The sequence below is a fragment of the Lottia gigantea genome (assembly GCF_000327385.1).
Source record: "Lottia gigantea unplaced genomic scaffold LOTGIsca_269, whole genome shotgun sequence".
NCBI classification, from domain to species: domain Eukaryota; kingdom Metazoa; phylum Mollusca; class Gastropoda; family Lottiidae; genus Lottia; species Lottia gigantea.
The window spans coordinates 24,157-47,858 of NW_008708843.1; the positions used below are offsets into that span (position 1 = coordinate 24,157).

General features: G+C 33.4%; 1 protein-coding gene across 1 annotated transcript; it reads right to left on the reverse strand.

Moving 5' to 3' along the window:
* Nucleotides 1–19,847: 19,847 nt before the first annotated feature.
* Nucleotides 19,848–23,199, reverse strand: LOTGIDRAFT_175331 (hypothetical protein; the record flags this gene model as incomplete). The annotated part of the gene is made up of 5 exons (XM_009056187.1): nt 19,848–19,963; nt 20,185–20,251; nt 21,172–21,246; nt 21,684–21,753; nt 23,183–23,199. The coding sequence occupies 5 exons, from the start codon at nt 23,197–23,199 to the stop codon at nt 19,848–19,850; spliced, it is 345 nt and encodes a 114-aa protein (XP_009054435.1).
* Between the last annotated feature and the right edge of the window lie 503 nt (nt 23,200–23,702).

A 23,702-nucleotide genomic window follows, 5' to 3' on the forward strand; every position in this document is an offset into this window, starting at 1 on the left:
GTACGCTTCGAAACAGTACTGATAATCTGATAGAATGACTTTCAGTTGATAAATAAATATATAATTTTTCGTAAGAATCACACTCCCCTCTTAAAAATTTCAATAGAAAAAGATGTCAAAATATTGACTGAAAATTGTCTTCTATATAAACAAATTTCAAAATGATAATGTCTGCTCATGTTAACATATTAATAAACTCAAAGGCATTCTAATATTATCATTTCTGTTTTAATCAAATTCACTTTAATAAAATAAGTAAAATTCAATATACATATGAACTTGCTCAGACAATAGAAATTGTATGAAAAATGACCACCATTCATGTATGTTTACTATCATTTATCCCAAACATGGATTTGGGTTGCTGAATACTTCAACCGATTTAATTAATTAATTAATTTCGGTTACACAGAAATATATTGTGTGGAAATTGTACATAAACAAACCTCTCCGCGAAATATCATGTAAAAATGGCCTACATTCTGGACAGACTATTAATATATAACCTAATATAAGTTTTAAATGTGCGAATTGTGTGTAAATCATGAAGCGATATTCATACAAGTTCGCAAGTATATTCCATACTGATATTAGCCATTTTATGTTATCACAAGGAGGGCAATGATATGAAGACGTACTTATTCAAATTGTTATTCACACGTCAATCAAATCAACTTTTATTGAGATGATATTAGTACAATGTCCACCCCTAAACAAGTAAAGATACCAATGCATGACAAAATAATAAAAGAATGATATATTATAGTCTATTTACCTTGAAAAGGTATATATTATTCCAATTCATGTCCGGACATCTTGAAAGATTTTTTGTGTGTGTTTGTTTTGTCAATTGATTTGATCTCAAATGACCTTGAATATTTCACGTGCATGACTATTTGTTATTGTTTGTTTATTTTACAAGTGGGTGAATATTCTCAAGCAGTCAAATGCGATCAATAACAATGTGTTCGGTGGTTTTTCTATGTATCATTGGGTGAGGGGAGGGGGGCGAGTACTGGCTCCAGAATTGCCAAGGACACATACAATACTTTCCTAATGCCTAATGCTAAAAAATTTGAAAGTGGAGAAGTTGGGGGCGGGGGTAGGTTATGTCGAAACCCTGTTCTAGGGGTTTTTACTTGTTTTACGATCATTTTTGGATTTACTAGTCTTCTATAATTTTATACACAAAATCTCTCAGTAGCTCATTTCAAATTCCCCACAAAATTGAATATAATTCCATGGCCCATGCCACTGTCAGTGAACACCACAAGCATTTTTTTGGCAGATTTAACTGCAGTCTTTAATCAAAGTTAAATTGAGTTTTCTCCCTTATAACATAAATTGTTCTGGAACTGTGGCATTTCTTTAGAGCTTCACAAGACATGGCATTAGTCGATTCTCTTTCCATAGCACCGATCTGAAGAATGTAGAGCCTGGCATACTGTGAGACGACATTCAAAATAAACAAAAGCTGACAAAAAAATATGCAATATGCAATGAAATTTAGATTTATTGTCAAAATTTCCTTCATTGCACACTTCAATATCTCCCGTCTCCCCCGGAAAATTTTCTAATGTAGGAAGCCGGAGAATACATCTAAAGCTACTTTGGAAGAGAAAGTAATATATATTTTTTATTTATGACTCAGGGCCATGGCACAATGCCCCTCCCCCTCCCCTCTCCTTTGTTCAAAAACAAACAGTCCGATTTGACTTCGATAGTTTCTAAAACAAATAGGAAAGTCGTGTTTATTTTGTAACCAGACATGGCTGTGCAAAAAAATCTTTGCTTACATATATATGTAGGCCTAGGTGCGTATTGACGAGACCTTTTTAAATTAATGTCAAGTTATGTATTAATGTATGATTTGTAATAATATTTTTGTATGCTAAGCTGAATTGGAATATTCATTCTGAAGAGTTATTATGACAGTGACAGCTTCCATCAATTGTTCCATCTGTTTGCTGGAAAATTGTATGTGATTTCGATGTTCGTTCCATGCCTTGCAATGGTCATATCGCTCAGGTCTGCCATTAATCTGGTATGAGACAGATCTGGCAACCACAATTTGAGGGCTCAGCCAAAAATCTCTGGCCAAAATCATGCAACCCTTCGTTCAGATCTGACATATGAGCTAAAATCCTCCCAAAAAATTGTATTGTGGTTTTGCAAACTTGTGTAACACTGAAAGCATCTAATTGCTCCACTCTGTGTCCCCCATACAAAGTTTACAAAACCTCATTTTAAAGCCAAAAAAACAAGCGTGATCAAATCAAATGAAAAAGTTTTGTGGACTCGACATGCAACATGCAACATGCAGAAGTTCAACTAGAAAATAAGAATTGGTTAGATAAAACAATTTATTTCATTAGTAACATTCTCACAATTATAACAGTCAAAGACATAACCAATGTAACTTGAGACCATTCTAATCTAACATCATTGCTGCATGATGATTCCACACAATCAGGGCAGCAGACAAATCCGCTTACATTATGATTTCCATGTACTTCAAACAGGGCGCATACTTTCTTTTGTCACTGTGACCTTGATTAGAAATGTCGAAAAACATTTACAGCATTATTTCAATTGTTTCATAATCAAAGCGATCTTAAATGTCATGACACGTTTTCAATACAATCCCATATCTTGAGCAATCTCTTTCAATCATTCATTCTTTCTTTCTTTCATCAGTATATAACTACAAGACTCTCTATATCATCTATCTATATATCTATTCTTTCTATACCTTTAGCCATAACACTTAGTGTAAGATTAACTGAAAAATAATAATAGAAATCTTTACTTATAGCTCCACACACATTTATTGAACAATAATAATTGGATACATTTTTATGCAAAATTTGAATGTGTTTCTCCAATTGAAACATAACATAATTAACCCATTACATATCTGTGCCTTCATTCTTAAAACATGCTCTGTAAACCGACTTTTAAACTAAAATATCAGATGTAATAGTCTCGATAATAGATTGTAAGATCTCTGTTACAAAACAAGAAAGAAAACTTAGTATTTAACTAAAACAATACCTAAATACAACAGCAGCTAGTCGACCTGGACGAAGCTATCTTGACAACCAGATATATTCTCAGTAAAAACTGTTTCATTCATATCAACCCATATCTGAAAAACACAACAGAATTTTACTGCTCATCCTAAATGTTCATAGCCAGCTTGACTTTTTGCCTTGAAAAACTTCCCTGCTATGATGTGTACAACAAGGTAAATTTTGCCAGGATTACATACTACATACTTTCCAATCCAGATCTTAAGGGATCCTTAAGGTGTACAACCTGTAGCAAACAGGACCTAAGTTGATTGCCCAATGAAAAGAACTGAACTATTTTTCCATGTTAGCCGATCTACCCTGCATCTGACAATGAGAAACCAAAAAATAGGTCCTATCTTATCTTGCTTGCTTTGAATGCGAAGAGGTAAATATAATATTAGATTGCTGCAAAAGCAATGAGGTTCAAGGACAGGCTGTAGCACAACTGGTAAGAGCATCAGAATCTTTACATGACGTCATTCGTTTGGTAAAGTCAAGTAGATGTTGGTCAAATGTTATCATCTGAAGTTTTTCCCAGGACCTGCTAATCCATTTGTTATCCTTTTAAAAATTATTGTTTCTTCATTTCTTCCTGTTAAAGAATAACTTACTTCCGTTTTACATGCTCTTAGAGATCGCTCCAAATTTCTTGCCCTTCACACCAATCCATCTCGGCAGGACAGGGACGATGAGCTCCCTGCAGGATTTCTCCCTGCCTACCCTAAAACTATATTATCTATATCACCAATATCTACAATAGAAAAAAAAACATGGAATAAGTATTCCATAGATTAACAAGGTATATTTTCTAATCTCAAACTCAAAAAAGTGACTGTGCGAAATGAAATTAATTTCAAGTCGGTCAATCAAAACCTAATCAATGCCTCTAAAGATTCCAATCTACATTAGGCTAGCGTTCTGTAAAATCTAGTTATTTAAAAAAAATTCCAGATATTTTAAGATTCAAACTTACCTTCTTCACCCTATTAGACCATAAAAACAATATTATCTGAAACCATGCTCCAACACCATTATCTGACACCATACTCAAACACCATTATCTGACACCATACTCCAACACCATTATCCGACACCATATTCCAACACAATTATCCGACACTATATTCCAACACAATTATCTGACACCATACACGAACACCATCTAATAATCTAATAATAATTAAAATACCATATATCGTGGGTGACCGCTTGAAACCTCGTATATGCCATATTTGGTCATTTTGTCTTTTTGGTACCGTTCGAAAGCTCGTAAAAGCGCGGATCTTGTCATCAAATCCTCGTATTCTTAGCTTGATTGTAAATAACTCAAAAAACGCTAATTAAATAACACGTATATAAACAGTCAGATTTAAAACCTTGTAAAATATATTATTATACGAGGTTCAATGTTCTGTTTCTGCGGATGAAAATGAAAAACCTCGTATACTGTATTATTATACAAGTTTTTGGTTCAAAAGGCCGGAGATCTCGAATTGTTATACGAGGTTTATATTTTCCAAGAATGAAAACCACCTATAGCGGTAAAAAAAATAATAAAAAAGATTTTAACAAAATACGCGTACAAATAGTTTTTTGCGTTTTTCTCGAAAAGTAACTCCGCGTCTCATATTGTTATACAAGGTTTCAAGCGGTCACCAACGATATATTAAAGGGTCAGTATGCAAGATTTCTAAAATAATTTACAAATTAAATCATAAACCATCGTTCGGTTTTTTTTTTTATTTTACACTGTTGAGTGCTCAGACTTTATCACATGTGGTACAGGTATTTTGTCCCATCCGAACATCCCTTGACACAATAAATACCCATATCTGAAAATCATAAAACATGTAGAAATAAGGCTTAAAAGAAAAAATAATACCTAACCTCAAGACCAAGTTCCAGAAAAAATTCCTACATGCCAATCCCACATATCCACAAGCCAACAGAGAATCTTTTATTTCTTGACTATAAAAATACCCATTACTGAAATAGAAAAACATCATTACACTTCCCCTTCCCCAATTGATATAGAAACTAACCAAACTTCTAAACCTACCAGTTTATGATCCAAAAAAGCCAAAACCAACACAACTATACAAAAGTCATGGACAAAACAGCACACATCTGAACAAACTAAAGCAGAAAGCCAAACAAATATGACAGAAAGCCAAGCCAAAACAAATAAAGCAGACATCCAAAAACTAAAAATAAAAACTATTACTCTTTCCACCATTATCTGAAAAACAAAAAAAAATATAAAAAAATTACCTCAAAAATATTGAAAAAGTGCCATGGCTTGGCTCAGTGAGTTTGATGCTTGTCTGCTTCACTTTCAGAAAGGATGAGGCAATACCTTTGAAGTTCTCAACCCCTGTCAATGATGTAAGGTCAGAGGCGTCGGTATGAAAAAGGGTCTAGAGACAATAAACTAAGGCTCTGTGTGCTAAGGCTGTTCACATCCTTGACTGGTGGAAATTGAAATCCTTATATCCTGCAGAATTTCCCTCATTTAACACAATTGCAAGTATGACACCATTTCATTTCTATTGGCTGGTAAAATGAATATATTTAGATGACCATACCTGCGGTTTCTTTATCTGCATGCATGCTTCTTCTCATCTGATAACCCTCCTTTCATCCGTACCACCATAACCTGAAAAGAAAACTTTGACCTCAACTACCAACTTTGACCCCTGAACACAAACACTAACTTTGACCCTTGAACTCAAATATAAACTTTGACCCTTGAGCTCTTATATCAACTTTGACCCTTGACCTCAACCAACATCTTTGACCTTTGACCTCAACAACTATCATTGACCTTTGACCTCAACAACTATCATTTACCTTTGACCCCAACCACCATCTGTGACCTCATACACTCACTTTGACCTGAATTGCCAACTTTGACCTGAACTTCCAAAGCTGTACATAGCAAAATTCCCCAAATCAAAAAACAGACATACGAACAATAAAGCTGAAAAAAGAAGAAATGAAAGCTATTAAGCAATCATCCAAATAATTGCTGATAGTCTTTGTATCATGGCATTTCTTGTTGAAAGGTAGTGGAAAGGTAATCTTGGTATGATTGACTGGTATCTAGTAAAAGGTGCAGAAACACCAAATGGAAGAAGAAATACGTGGCCCGTTTCTCAAAAAATCCTTCAATAGAAATCTGTCGTAAGTGTGGAATTTTACACTGAGAAATACCATACTTAGACAAATACTGATTGTGAGATTTTTTTGATAAACATGGCCGAGAACTCGGTTGCAGAAAGGTTAGTCAGCCTACTGATAGATAAAAAGAAAGATTTTTACAAGGACAGCTTAGGTTCACAAGATCCTGTCTAACAGCTGTTCCTTGACCAAATTTCTTGGCAATGATTTTACTCAGATTATCCATACCCATTTACAGCTGAGTCGAATAGAATACTGAGGAAAGATGACTTATTCTAGCGCAAGGAGAAAGTCTATTCTAAAGGCACCAGTAAAAACCAGTCGCTGGAAGCAGAACTAATAATGCAGAAACATCAAATCAATGCAGAAACACCTAATCAATGCAGAAACACCTAATCAATGCAGAAAAACCAAATGCAGAAACACCATCTTCTTGTGAGCTCTTCAGCTGAAATAAGAAAGGAATTATATAAATAAGCTATAGCTCAAATATTCATCTAGTCAACGCAACTACTTATTTTAACGCAACTTGTTTTTTTCAAAGAAATACTACCTCTTAGAATAAACAGCAGATAAATGCATTGGTAATTATTACTCTATGTAATTATTGAACAACATTCATAGATTTTCCTATGGTATCTAGCCCATTTTTTTCTTTTTTTTTTTGATTCCAACTTTGAAGCGTGAACATCTGAACAAAAACCAGTATTTCTTGGCACTTTTTCGCACTTTCCAAAAGAGCTGGGAACCCACTTTGCACTTTGGGGAGACTCACAAAGAAGCACCGAGTAAGAAAAACCAGGTTGCATCTAATTTCAAGAACTAAACTTTCACCCCACTGATGAATACATACATTTATAGGCCAAATTTGAGAATCTAAATTTAATGTTCATTCTAAAAGGTAGTATTCCTTTGAAACTATGTCATTACTGATATGCATATGCGGGCACAGCCTTGAATGGTAGAAGAACTAAATGCAAGATTTTCATTTTGGAAAATGCCAGTCAATCATATAACCATAATTCAGTTGTAGAAAAACCAAGTCAGATTTTCACAAAACACAAGGCAACATTATGAAATAAGCACACTACTTAGATAAACTAATTAAACGCATGACAATCAACTTTTCAGCACAATTTAAATGTGTCATCATCAGATGAAATAATGATGGAAAAAAACATAAAATCTATAAATGGTAAACATTTAAGTCTTCTCTATTGTTTTAGCTCATTTATTTCCTGAATTGTAACTCACTTTGGATAATAAGCTTATGTTCCTATTTAGACTTCTCATTATAACTTTTATTACCCTTTACACTGTTAATCTCTTTATCATTCTTAGTTGTAATATGTTTTGTAAGGTTTTTTATTCTGATTACAACACATTGTTTGAAACGTTATCTGTTTAGTTTATTAAAGAAATATGTTAAATCCATAATATTGCCTTGTTTGTGTTATATGTACCCCTCATTTCTATAAGTCGTTCAATTATTATGTTTTCATTTTAAAAATTAAGACGACAATGTTCATTAAAATCCCTTGCAACATACCCATGGCTTTTCATCTGTAGACTTGGTTCTTCTTATTGAGTACTCTTTGGAGGTCCCTCTTTTCATCTGTTGATCTTTTCATCAGCATTCTTCACTTGTTCTTCATACTTCTTTCTGTTCTTCATCTGTTCTGTAGGCGCCGCTTCATCTGTTCTTCTTCTGTTCCTCTTCATCTGTTCCTCTTCATCTGTGAATAGGAGTTCTGAAAAGTCATACAGGCCATGACATCAGAACACTCCTATTGTGGCAGTGCTATTGCGGGTAGGTAAATTACCAGACGATTTACCCTTTCTAACCTGAAAAATATAAATACATAATTGCTAATAATTAGATGACTACCATTTTAAGTAATTTTTTAAAAACAAAAACTATGTGTGCGAGGCCATGAAATACCCTTAAATTAGAGATCACAATTTGGCCTCAGCATTCTATAGGGTCTTGATTGGCTGATTACTCATATAAATACCATGTATTTGTTTATTTTTGAACAAAAATATCACGATTCACAAAACTGTATCAGAGTGTTGCAAGATATTTCAAATTAAGAATATCAAAATGGTTTAAAATTACAGATTAAATACTTCTTAAACAAACTTGCCTTGTGAGCTTCTGTGCCACACCATAAGCACTTGACTTCTGTATATTGAAGCTCTTTTTTTACACCTAAAAATTAAAAATATAACTTAATTCTTTGATATGGCACAAATGAAATAATTCAACAAATACATAAATCCAAACAGTTGATGGATTCTATGGAACAGCTTCGGAAACTTTAAAGGAGGCTTGTTAAAGTCCAAACAATGGTGGTCATGAGATCAATTTCAATAGATCTGGCCGAAGATCACCTAGTAGAATCTTATGATAATATACTATAATATGAATGTAAGGACAGATATAAAAGGTTTTCCAAAAAATAATCTTATGTTGCTAAGTGTAATATTTACATCGTGTTTATAATGACTTGGATAGCAACATCACATCCAAGATAGCTATTATAATATCCTTACCTGGCTTCGTTCCAAGAGTCGCCTTTAGGACATTTGTGCTCCACCATAACCGTATTGACCTCCAAATGTAATGTCCTGTTGAAGCTAAAGACCAGCTCCTTTGTTCTTGGAACCCTAAAAGTAAAGATTCTTATTTTAAAAGTAGGCTTGGAAAGTTATGTGCAAACAGTAATAAATACTTTAGACCACAGATTAGAGGAATATATGATCCATTGCCTTATCTGGAAGTTTTAAGCAAAAAAATCTTTCTGTCAATTCTGTAACATTAAAGCTATCTAAAAGTAACCTGGTAACGAAAATTTTGAAAACTACCTCTTTAATTATGTAAATCAAATGTGAATAACATCATTTGGCCAATATCTCTGCTCATGGACACTCAATTTTCAAAGGTCACTCTTGAATTGATTAGTTTTTAGCTCTTGCATCCGAGACTAAATGACTTTTTGAATTAAAGCTTTTTACTGTGGTATCTGTCATTAGCCAGGCAATGCCTCTTGTAACACCCCTCTGCCAATGGAATTATCAAATATGCACCCATTTCAGAGAGAAAGATCCCACGGTAGTTTTTTTGCTTTTTCATTCCACAGCAGGGGGCTTGTTCTTGAAATGGATTTTAAGAGATCAATCAGATGACTGGAACACAAAAATCATCGTAAGTTCAGTTTTCAAGATTAATGCTCCAGTACACCTTCAAGGGATACAGAAAATGAACAAGAATTTTTCAGGGTGGGTTTCACAAAATTTCACAGAACAGGAATTGTTATTGAAATTGAAATATGTAGGTAGGTACTGACCGTGCTATGTTGATCATCTAACTGTAAGTGGTGTATGTCAAACCCAATAGTAAAGACCGCTATCGAGTTCCCGCCGACGGCTGAAAAAAAACAAAAGACATTGTATTGAGTCAAAATACCATATAATTTTGTATCCGAGGACATATTCTATTTATTTCTGGTTTATTGGGCATGGTTATTGAGCCATGGAATACTGAATCCACTGAATTTTTGCAAATTGATATATATTTCTTAAAATTCACACAGCTAATAATATCATGGTACTATAATTTCAAGATCTATGATAAACTTACAAAAAATGGGTGGAGGAATCGCCCAATCTGTTCCTCTTCATCTGTTCCTCTTCATCTGTTCTTCATCTGTTCTTCATCTTCTCTCATCTGTGAATAGGAGTTCTGAAGGTTCATACAGGCCATGACCTCAGAACACTCCTATTGTGGCAGTGCTATTGCGGGAAGGTAAATTACCAGACGATTTACCTTTTCTAACCTAAATATCAGACACAAAATATACTTAATTTTTTCTTTAAAGTCAAGCACAAATAAATATTGTCAATCTTCTTAAATAAAAAATTTCATTGAATGGAGATATTCATTAAATTTTGTTGACTGGTCAAACAGCTTATTTGGTTTGGTTTAATTCTAAAGACCTTGGCCAACTCTGACCCTTCTTTAATTTTTCTTTTATATTTCTCCTCGTACTGATAAGTCAATGATACCAAGTGACATTTCAGATATCTAGGTGATATATAAATTTGACACAGGTTTGAATATTTGAAGCAGAAGCAGGTGTGGCATCATAAGTTTATAAACCTTAAAGACGATTTGAGCTCACAGCACCTTATTGCAGTTTACACAGTTACCAAGCTGTTAACCCCTTCAAGCATAAATTTCTTCTAGCCAGGCAAAGGATCGAGGAGTCTAAATGGTCAGGGATAAGAATAGCATTAAGCATTAAAGTACACTTGCCTTGCGAACTTCTGTGCCACACCATAAGCACTTTAATTCCATGTAGTGAAGTTCTATCTGTTTACACCTAAAATTATAAATATTTCAATTCCAAGTTTATAAAAATGTTGCCAATTTTTTTTAATTGAGGACAATATAAAAACAGTTCATACAACAGCAGATTTACGAACAATAAAAGGGGTTGTGTCAAGATATTTTTTCTGGGGAACAACAAAAGTCTGATTGAAAATTGGAATTGTACAAATTGATGCTATCAGTGTCCCCGATACCTATGAAAAATTTTTTCAATCCCTGTAAAATATTCCAAGTTTTAAATAATTCAATTCAAAATTTGTTACCTTTGGCCACATATGAAAGCCACTTTTTAGCTTGAAAACTAAAATTGTGCAAATAGACACACATTATAAAATCCTGGAAATCCTATTCACATTCCTTTCTTACTTTGAAAAATATAGTATAAACAATTTGACTCGTATTGCTATATCATACCATATGAAATATTTCAAATATCCTTACCTAGCTTTGTTCCAAGAGTCGCCTTTGGGACATTTGTGCTCCACCATAACCTAATTGACCTCCCAGTTTAAATGTCCTGTTGTAGCTAAAGACCAGCTACTTTGTTCTCGGAACCCTAGAAGAGAAACAACATGAATTGTATTTGCCATTTTCGGGGGTTGATTTGGGTCTTGAATATATGTATATAATCTTCAGAAGTGCTAGATATGTATGCTTATTCCTTCAAAAATAACTGGGCATTTCTTTTTCTATATATTTCTTTTCAATAAATAGCTATCATCTTTCTAACACAGCCCATTCCGGACATACATGGATTTCAATAGTCATTAGCCTGCTCTTTTTCGATTTCGAACTGTCAAAAGGTTTTTAACATGCGCAGTAGCACACAGGTTTACTATCACATCCAAACAACTAGAAGCTTTTTCCTTGTCCGCCCCAGCCACCTGCATCATTAACAAGGGGAAATCAGGTTTTACAGTATAAAGCCCAATTAACAGGTACTGTAACCAATCAAAGATAGCTTTCCACGCAAGGTAATATATGTCCACTGGCAGCTTTATTTTCAATTAAAATATTTCGAATAATAACAATCACCGTGTCAAATATTCAACAATTCGTCATACATTTTTTCTGAACTTTTTTGTCTTTCAAATATTGAAAATTTGGTATAAATCTGTTCTCTTAAGTAATTACAATTGAACACTTCGAACACAAGGGCAATAACTCATATTTTTGATCTTCAATAGTGTCCATCCATGAAAGATAATAAAAACACCAAGTTTTCTCAAATTCCATCAAGAATCGTGCCTTCTGAAGTTTTCACAGACTGATAGACATTTGTGATGGCAAAGTGGAATTTATAAAACTTTGTATACTGACCGTGCTACGTTGATCATCTAACTGTGTGTGGTGTATGTCAAACCCAATAGTAAAGACAGCTATTGAGTTCCCGCAGACCTGACGGCTGAAAATAAACATTTTAATTCAATTAAAGCAGGTGTCAATAATTAGCCTGGATATATCAAGTTTTTATGAGTTATTGAACCTTTGATAAAGAAGCCAGTTGCCATAAGTCTAGATTTATCAGGTGCTTAAGAGTTTGATATCATTGAACCTTTGATGCAGTAGCCAGAGGCAATCAATCTGGATTTATCCAGTGATTAAAAGTCTGACATCATTGAATCTTTGATGCAGTAGCCAGTGGCAATCAATCTGGATTTATCAAGTGATTAAGAGTCCGACATCATTGAACCTTTGATACAGTAGCCTGTTGCCAGAAGTCGTAAATTAATCATGTGTGTCCGACATCATTGGACCTTTCGTACAGTAGACCGTTACTCTTGTCACCATATTTGGTGTTATTCGATTTATCAAGTGTTCACAAGTCAGATATCATTGAGCCTTTGATACAGTAACCTGCTTGTCACTATGTTTCAATCATTCATTTCATTCATATGTTCAATAATCCTAGTTTACATAGTTGTTATCCTTGGAAAAGATAGCTTGCCAGACATAGAAACATAAACCAAAATCTATAGAAATGTATCCCATAACGTATGTGAAAATTTTAGCTGAAAAAATCCAGGGGTTAACTTTTTAACACCAAAACTTTACTTAAAGGTTAACGTAAACTTTTAAAGTTTTTTATTCCTTTTGCAAGCTGTTGGAAAACTACTGTACTGAATTGAATAAAATAAATGCATAAATGTATCTCCCTTATATTTTCTAAAGATTTTAACTGAATATAACGAACCATTATAAAGACAATCACCGAAACTAGGTCAACCTGCTTAATTAACAATTAGTACTCTCAGTTTTAAATTAACCCTTTTAAAACAAATTCAGTTTGATCAAGTAGATACATAAATAAATTAGCATTTTAAGAATATGTTCAGGTATAATTAGTGATGTTTTTGATAATAAAAATTCATAATGACAAAGTTATCATCAAATCTTGGGCAATAATACTTAATTATAACATCCTATTATTACCTAATTCGAGGATGACCAAACACCCAGTTAGATTCAATTAAGAGCAGCATAAATCATAATGGTTAATCTGTCAAGATTCAAAACTCAAAATGTGCATTGCAAAAACAATCATTTCCTTACTCAAGAACTTCAATTCCAATGATCACCCCAAGTTGCAATTGATTTAAAATTGTAGCTTCTATTGTGCTCACAAACAAATTTTGACGTATTTTTTTACCAAGTCAAGGTCAATAACCCAAAAACAGTTCACCCAAAAAGCCAATTTGTAATTATCCAATATCTCATAAATAATCAGAGCAATTTTCATCCAAATTCTTTGAAAAGGTTGAACTGGTTTGCGTGGTATACAGTGGTGTAACCTATTTTCGTGGATATAAGGATTCATTCAAAATAAGATTGATTGCTAAAAGTCACTGAAACAACATAAGAATATGGTCCACGTTGTGTTCCATAGAAATTTTCTGCTGACACGGAATCCGCTAGTTGATCACGTGACTTCATTCGTTGGACTACATTCTAGCAGACGACACTTGGAGATTCGGCCGATAAAAAATGGTCGCTCATGTAAATTAATAATTGTTTCCGGAAATCCACGAATAATAGGTTTCCATGAAATTAGGTTACTTGACTGTATAAGTATATCTGTCATGACTCATGAGGTATAGACAAGGGAATAAGGTGTTTTAATCTCCAATCCATCTCAATTTTTGGCTTACATGCTATAGGCTACCAATCGATTTCGTTTTCTGGTGTGAATGTTGCATGTGCAAAAAGTTTCTGCCAAAGCACTTCACACATAAACTTATTGAAAATTTCCAGAGCAGAGCTGTCTTCATTCAGCTCACAACCATACAGGCTTTTTGTCGACTTTCTCTCATTTCCAATCAAACGGATTATTAGGCCAACTTTCGATTTCTTCATTAGAGCTGTCAACAACTATGTAATTCACACTAGCAACGTTGATTCTAATTCTTCATCATTTCGATAGGATGCATCATCCCTGCCTTAACTTGAGTCACCCTCCTCTTCTGAGTCTACTAACTTATTTCTAATCTTATTTTCATCCAAACTGAATTTTCCTTTGTTACCTGACACCATGATGGAAAGGGAGACAACTGTCTCTTACATCCGCAAATTCTTTATGGCTCATAGGCCTAAACAAAACATTTGGATCTTTTGGAGTAAGCTTATGGAATGGAAAGACTCAAACCAACAACACCAAGTGGTGAAAACTAAAATTTTCAGGAGACTAGACCAAAGGCAACCCTTTCAAAATAGCATCAAATCAAACTAAATTTTTTATACCTTCAGTATGGTAGCATGAAAACATGAAATATTCATAATATCTAAATTGACTATCTCACGAACATGTCAGAAAAAATCAAAACTCAAACATATGCCTTAGTTTAGGAATTATGCCATATGAGCATAAGGCATATTACTGAAAGTGAACAAAATATCGAAAAGAAATTATTAACAACCACAATTGCATAATTACAGTTGAGTAACCTATTTTCCTGCTTACCTACTTTTCTTGCATCTCCACGGAAATGATTAACTTACATGTGCGACCTCAAGTGACCTCCGCATTTGCTTTTTTTGATAAACATGGGTTGTTTGCACACTGTCAGCTAGTAGAATGAATCCAGTAGTTTCAAGCAAGGTAAATGTATTAATGTATACTTTGACATAAACAAAATGGCCGATTTCAGTTATTACCTAATACCACAATTTTTCCGCCAAATTTTCTTATAATCCCAAGCTGTAATTGGATTTCCAAGTGTCGTCTGCTAGAATATATTCCAGCAACGACGTCACGTGAAAAAATTCTATGGAACACAATGTGGGCCAAATTCTTATGTAGTTTCAATGACTTTTAGCAATAAATGACTCTTACGTTTTACTTATCTTATATTTTGTCAGTCACTAATTTTTTTTAAATCATTGTCCTTTGAAGGAATTGTCATCAGTTATAATAAATTCCTATTAAAGATAAATACTAAGAAAAGTTAATTATACCACTAGGTATCCATACAACAGGTTATTCTCGACTTATTTATAGATCAAATATTGTACATGAAAATAGGTGAAGCATTTTGCCGCCGTTGTCGAGTTGGTTACTCATGAAATATGGGCCAAAGTGATTCATAAAGAAAATTGAAACAAACCAATTTAAATTATTTTGTAGAATATCTGAGGAAACTTCTAAGACATAAAACAAAAATTTGCGTTTTTTAACTTTGACAAAATTCGGTCTTGAATCCTTATATGCATGCATAGATAGGCCTATAGGTTAAATACCACTGTATATCACCCAAATCTTGTTCATTTCCTTCCAATGAGACCGTAGGCCCTGTTGAATCTGAAGTAAGTTCAAATGCTAAATCATTGTATAAAGATGTGTCCCAATATAAATTCACAGCAATAACACACTTATTGAGGGATATTTTGCCTTTTTTAGGGAAATTATCCAAGATATTTCAAACATCAAAACTTGACTATAGTAAAATTAAACCAGCAGTTCAAATGACTGGATGGCCTTGAGGACTTGATTCATTCTGAAGGCGTTTTTTGTATCTAAGCTGGATGATTTCATAGTTAATAATGACCAAGACTATTTATACCAACAGCCAGAATCTGAATGCCAATCAAAAGAAATTAAACGCAATGTCAATGAAAATCTTGATGGGTTTGATGGCTTTGAGAATGATGATGAAATTGAAAATTGTAATCAAGTTATACTGACAAATTATCCCAACCAAAAAGACATATTAACAAAGTTAACAAAAAATCATGTTGAAAATATAGTTGACAACTTGAAGTCAAGGTTTGCTGAAGTGGAAACTGTTAATAGCATGTCAGTCCTAGTGCCATCAAACATTATTAAACACAGTAAAGATATCAAATATGGTCATGAGGACATTTTGCTATTAGCGGATAATTTTGCTAAAAATTTTGATATTGACAGTAATTCTTGTGTTATAGAATATAGACAGTACAAAAGATTATGTAGTACCGGTACGGTAGTGCCTATAAAGATTTTTCATTTGAAGATGTTTGCAGTGCTGTCTGTATGCTATACCAAGAATTGCCTCCAAATTTAATAATGATATTGAAATGCTGTTTACTTTTACCAGTATCTAGTGTGCAGTGTGAAAGGGGGTTTTCTACGCAAAATAGAATTAAGACAAAATTTAGATGCTCTGTTTAAAACTGGTGTTTTAAATGACTTGATGAGAATTGTTGAAGATGGGCCTGAAATCAAAGAATTTGATTTTAAAAATGCTGTAAAAATTTGGAAAAATGAAAAAAAGAGAAAAGCCTTTGCTCAATGATTCATAAGTGTGCATGGATTTTTAAATATTTTTGATATTGTTTAATTTTTAATTCAATTGATTATTTTTAATGCTTGTTATTATGTTTTAAATGAATATAGTTTAGCATGTAATGAAATAAATGACAAAGTGATTTAAGTAAAGAGTTGTCTGTTTTTTAACACACATTAATCATGATACAATCAATTGTCGTCACAGCATGACACATTTTCCAAATACTTTTAACACGTGTAGAAGTCTCCCCAAAATCAATGAAGTTTCCCTAAATTTTCATGAGGGAGAAATGATGTCTCCCTAAATTTTTGGTCTGGCTTGAGCCCTGTCGTAGGGACATTCAATTTTAAATGCTTCTCCAAAGCTGAAATCTACAGGGCATAGTAGGCTATTCATTCATATTCATGAGGGGAAATAACTTAATTCAGCCTAATTTCTTACCCTAATAAAGAGTTAGTATTATCATTATTATTATCTTCATGTTATACGATAAAGCCAAATTCTACACGCGATAGTTTGGATAGTTTCCGCATAACAAGAACTGTCAACAATTATTCCTATTTTGAACATGAACATGGATAGTTAGTACACAATCTGATATAGAATTAAGATAAATAAAACCGATTATTTACCTGTGGAGAGAGAAATAAAACAGTAAATTCCAAGAAAAGGTCTATTCTTTTTTAAATCAGAAGAAACTGAATGAGTCTCCTAAGCAGAAGAGTAATTACCTCCCTTTAATAGTATACAGTCTAACCACAATGCTTCAGATCACAGTTAATTCATCTCTTGTATACGGTTATTTAGCTACCCATCGTAAGTCACTCTTGACCTTCGAAACCGGTGGGTGTAATGGTCTGAACGAATTTCAGAATTGACCTCATAAAAAATACATAAAAATCGAAACTAGAATTCCGATAAATTTGGTAATAACAAGAGATGAATATCTTTCTTCAACTGCACTAGTTTTAGATGGGAAGAGGTCATCACTCGCTGCTCACAATTATAATTACAAGTCCATATCTCTTATTCATGAAATGTGATGAAAAGTAGGACGTAAAACTCCATTCACACTTCATTTCATTTCATTTCTAATTCACGATAACTGTCAAAGTTTCTGTTCGTTTGAATTTAACCTTTTTTTAAAAGAATGCATTGCTTATTGCTGTATACAAATATTCCCCAATTTTCATTTAATTAATTCATACTTTTTAATTTAAAACTGCACGAAGCCGTAGTAAACAGAAGTGAGAGTTTAGCAACTTAGCTAACTAGGAGTTACAGTGGCTGTGCCAGCCTCCCAAAGTACAAATATAGGTTCAAATAGGGAAAAGACTGACTACATGGGGATTGAAGGTGGCTATGCCACTGAGCGACTGGAGATTCAACCAAGGTGTCACAGTAATCACAACGACTTGCACAATACGATAGGCCTAACATATTCATCGATCGAACCTCAAACCTGTTCAAGGCATCAAGAACCTACCTATAAAAATCATCAAAACCATCAAATCCAACCTGTTCAAGTTTTGTGAAAATCAGACAGAAACAGTAGTTTGATAGATATGATAGATCTTTGTGAAAAAGTCAAGAGTAACAATTCAGGTTCTTGAAGATCTTGTTAACTTACTGGTCCTTAGTCAAACTTCACTGTATATTCATATTTACAGAAAGGAATAAACATGGCCTACTAGGCGAGTGGCAATGGCCATTTCTATACAAATCATCAAAACCATCAGATTCAACTTGTCCAAGTTTTGTGAAAATCAGACAGAAACAGTAGTCTCGGTGTGATAGATCTTTATGAAAATACAAAAGTCAAGACTATTTTTTCAAGAGTAACAACTCAGGTTTTTGTCAACTAACTGGTCCATAGTCAAACCTCACCTATATTCATATTTACAGAAAGGTTGAATAGAATCAAGTCTTAAAAATCATCAGTATTGTTTTTGCCATTTTAAAATACAGCCAAAAGCCATCATTTGTATGAGGGAAAACCAATGAAGTACAATCCTCACAATGTTTGAAATTTGAGATCTTACTAAACAATATTTTAAGGATTCCATTTAGTACCATTTGTTAGAATTGTAACATTTACGTCAAGATTCCAAAACTGTAACTAAATGAGCTATAATCAGTCAAAAAAGTTTGTAAGACCAACTTACCAAAAATGGGTGGAGGATTCGCCCTACATCTTCATCTGTTCCTCTTCATCTGTTCTTCATCTGTTCCTCTTCATCTGTTCTTCATCTGTTCTTCATCTGTTCCTCTTCCTCTGTTGGCGCGCGCCGCTTCTTCTGTTCTTCTTCTGTGAATAGGAGGATCTGTAGGGTCATACAGGCCATGACCCCAGAACACTCCTATTGTGGCAGTGCTATAGTGGGTAGGTAAATTACCAGACGATTCACCCTTTCTAACCTGAAATGCATCGAAACCAAAATAGTAACGAACCTTCACATCACAGATCCGTTGCCATAACAAGGAAACAACTAGCTGTCGCCAACACATCAGTGCTCTTCAGCCACGTTTCAACAAAATAATTTCAAAACTACTTTAGACTTTACAGAGTTCGCCTGCCTTTTTAAATAATTTTCCAAACACCGAAACTTGCTAGTACTTATCATTCTAGAATGTTCACAAAGAACATTGACCTACAATATAGATATCGTCCACTTCATTCAGTGTGTAAAATACAAGTTTCATTTTAAGCGTGTTTGTAAAACGGATATAAATATGTGCCATATATGTACATTTACATTACATTAGATTTTACTAATTCTGTTCATCGACTGATAAACAACTTTTAATTTCCAAAAATATATAAATTACTAATTGTTATATAAACCCTGTCGTGTTAAATATTACTTTTACAAAATTTGTAGATAAAATCGTAATTTATCTTTAACAATTGTCATATTGTGATCTATCACTTTATTTATATCAGATGAATGCTTATTTTCGCAATTTTTTGTTGATTACATACATATATTGGACTGATGTTATACCTAATGTAACTACGATCCATACATCTGTTTATATAATAGTATAACTTTTTCGAGAACTAAATATTGATAATATTTAGATAAATCTTAAGGAAAATTATTTGAAACTTTATGAAATTATGCAAATTTATACTATGTAAATACATTTTGTGTTTTTCAGAAAATAGAAACATGCTCAAAGACAGACGACGAAGAAAATCTTTCAACGATGACTTGTAATAAAATCATGAACTGTTGTTTTTATTGCATCCCGCCATTTTTAGGGTAACCTGGACTTTTCCGATACTCAGCGGAACAAATTCGCAAAAAGTGTAGGTGTATCAGAAAAGTGTAGTTGTATCACAAAAAGTGGAGGTGTATCGGATAATAACCTACACTAAAGATTAAAGGATCGAGAAAAAATGTATTTTAGAATGGAATACCATCCAGTCTTAATTCAGAGTTCCCTTAAAGCGCACCCTTTAAGGGATACCGAGTTGTCATAACCTGTTCTAGATTGAAAACATGGAATAAGGTGATGTTTTACATTTTTCGTTTCTGCATCTGATAGGGCTAATGAGAACATACAACAACATGTAGTGTGTAATGTAATTTTGTCAGGGAAGTAGTACATGTTTTCCATGTTCAACAGTCTACAGATCTTATGGATGCACAACCTGTAACACACTAAGCCACCAAGCGTCCCTCGTCATGTTTTAACCATTTGACATTATGCATAATATGCCAGAACAGGCGTTAACAGAATTTCTAAAATATGATAATTTGAAACTTACATGAGGAGCTTCCATGCCACACCATAAGCACTTTATTCATATATATTGAAGCTCTATCTGTATACACCTAAAATTAGAAAAAATATACAGAACATCAAAAATCATGTCGTTTCACGCTATGGATCTAAAATTACAATAACAAAATATTTTCACTGTTGAAATAGTGCTCAATATTTCATCTGTATAGCGATCTAGAAATGCACTCCTAAAATTAGATATTTAATACGTTATTTATTTTATCACAGAACACATACTGTACATTTTCACCCTAATCAATCTTGACAGTCCGCAATTAGATATTTTGTTGCAATCAACTCCATCACCGCCTTGTTTCGTGAATAGTGCGCAGAGTTTTTTTTATCAAGTAATGGTCTGACACTTGTTGATTTCTACCTAGTTTTAATAGAGCCAATTCAGAAAAAAATTAGGAAGTTTTCTCATTGCCATTTTCAAGGTGTTTTCATCCGAAACCAATCAAGAACTGATCCCCATACTTGGCATTTCATTGTCTATGTTTCAAGTTGCGAAACACCCCTGCGGGAAAATTCTAACTGATCCGGCTCATCTTGATTGAATAAAGGTGATTTGATTTGCTTATCTAACCCCGATCCTTCAATTCCTTATTCACATCAATGATTTAAATTAATTCTCAACCAGATTCATTGGAAAATTGTGAAAGAGGTGAATCTGTATAGTTATACCATATGAGACACAACTTGTAATTAGCTTGCGAAAGTGGGATTTATATATAAAGTAAACTCGCACACCTTTTCTAAATCAACTAGGTAGAAGTCAACAAATATCTGAACATCATAAAATGAGAATAACTTACCGCCATTTGTTCCAAGAGAGGCTGGGTGGACATGATATGGCAGCTTAGCCGAGTACAACCTAGGTGGCCCTAGCAAGGTAGCCCACAGGCTGCCACAACTAAACTACACGCGAGCCCAACCCGTAAACGCGAAAATTTTGCTCCTTGTGAGCTACCTCCAAAAACCTAGGTTGTACACCATATCTAACCATGTTGTCCGTAGCTAAAGACGAGCTACTGTACTTGAAACCCTGAAATATATGAAAACACCACAATAATACAACCATGAAATAACCTTTTTTTACATGTGTAATAATTTGGCCCATTAAAACTGATGTATGGACATAAATGTCACTGGGACTGACTGACATTATTTTTCTTTTCTGATCAAACTCACTTCAAACTATCTGTAACACTTTTAAGAATCACAATCTAAAGGTTGATTCAATCGATGAAGCAAAATTGTACCAATGGAAGATTAAGTTGTTGTCACTTGCAGGTGTCTAGTAAAAATCTCACATGTAGCTAGTATCAAATGACTTCATCATGATATCTGTTGCATCAAAGGTGATCAGACTACACTGAACATTCTTGATACATCATTTTCAAGAAAGGATTATACGCGTACGGTTTATTTGTATAGTGCTCAATTTTATACCCGTATAATTTACATCTATGATATACTAACCTCCACCGGATTGGTATCCCAACTATGGTGTATTAACTCAATAGTAAAAGCCACTATTGAGCACCCTGGCCTGAAACGAAAAGACAAAATCATCATTTGACAGATAGTGGCGAAGATGTGTAACATATTAATATTATGTTGAATCGTCAGGCACATAAAGAAACTTGGGCTATTTTTATAGACATTTAGGGAATTATGATGAAGAGATGTTATGAAGTGGATTATTTGTGAATTACATTATTTTCGAACTAAAGGGTACACCATTCTGAAAATACCACAATATTATATTGAGCTGAAATTGTCATCGGCATATGTCTATCAGCAGTCAAAGGTCTATCGGTTTCTGGGTCGCCTTATTCTCACATCCGAAGGGGTGAATGAACTACGATTAATTAGTTTAGGAGAGATGGGGAAATAAGGCAAGGCACTTTCTTTTATTTTAATAAGTAAAAGTAATTTGAGAAAGGGAGCCAAAGAATTCCGTCTTTTCTATTCATATTCCTTATTTTGAGTCCAAGTTAAAAGCCAAGCTTTGCTTCATTTTTATCTCAAAAACAATTTGCAATGGATTTTTGCAATGAGTCTTACATTAATATATTTAATACAATAAAGATTACTTTTTCAAATCGAGAGTCAGAGGGCATTTATTGAAATTTATCTAAAATTTCAGGAAATTTAAAAAAGTCGACTTACCGGTTGCTATAAACAAAGCAGACTGACTGAGCGAGTAGTCACTAGTAACCAGTTACTAATTGTCTTGATTACTATTCAATTAACCTTCTACATAGTCCGAAACGTGTTGTTTCTTTCTTGCCTCTGGTAAAGGCAATAGTTAAAATCAAATTAGAAAAACAATTATTTCTAATAACTATAGAACCTAGAAAACCAAACTACAATAGTATCCATAAAGTTTCCAGGGAAATTCCATTAAAACAATCTCTAAAATAATCTGCCCTTAAAAAAGAATTATGGGCGATATTCCTGAAAAAAAGACCACAGAACCAAGAAAAATGACCAAACTTTTCCAAGGAACTCAATTTTGCTAAACATTTGCTATTTTCCACCTATTAAAATCCAAAGCACCAAATTACAATCACAAGCCATAGAATAAAATACGACTATTACCCATTTTCGATCAAGAATAGTTTTTTCCTATATATAACATTCCAAGGACTTAAAAACACAAGAAATCAAAGTAAAATCTGTAAGTTTTCAAACTAGCTATATGCAGTCTGCACAGTGGAGCATAAGAAGTGCTCAAACACAGATAAATGTTTTGCGTGAAAACTTACAAAGATACAAGGCTGAAATTTTGCAGCAATATGGACTATCTGGACTTCGCTCAACTTTTGGTCTTTTCCTACTAACTTGACCCCAAGGAGTTTAAAAAACTCAGATGAAGTTAGTATGATATAAGATAATAGTTTTCATCTTATGTTCCATCTTAACCTGCAAACAAGAAACAAAACGTTACATTAGTATTAAACAAACTGGCTTACCGTTGGTTATCCTTCATTTTGGCTCATCTTCTATCTTACAATACATCTTAAACTATTCTACTTAACCATTATCTATAACTTTTCTTGTAAACCTTTATCTATCTATAACTATTCTTCTTAACCATTATCTATAACTATTCTTGTAAACCATTATCTATCTATAACTATTCTTCTTAACCATTATCTATAACTATTGTTCTTAAACATTATCTATATATAACTATTCTCCTGACTATTATCTATAATCACTCTTCTTTACCATTATCTATAACTACTATTCCTTTACCATAGTCCATAACTATTCTTCCTTTATCATCTAGAAATATTCTTCCTTTACCATTATCTAGAACTATTCTTCTTAATCGTTATCTTTTATTATTCTTCCTTCACCATTATATGATTGGTCTTCTTAACCATTATACCAAAATATAAAACAATGTTACATACCCAAATTGTAAACACCAACATAGTAGCAACTTTGAACACAGTTTTTAATGATGAATAATAATATGGGTATAAT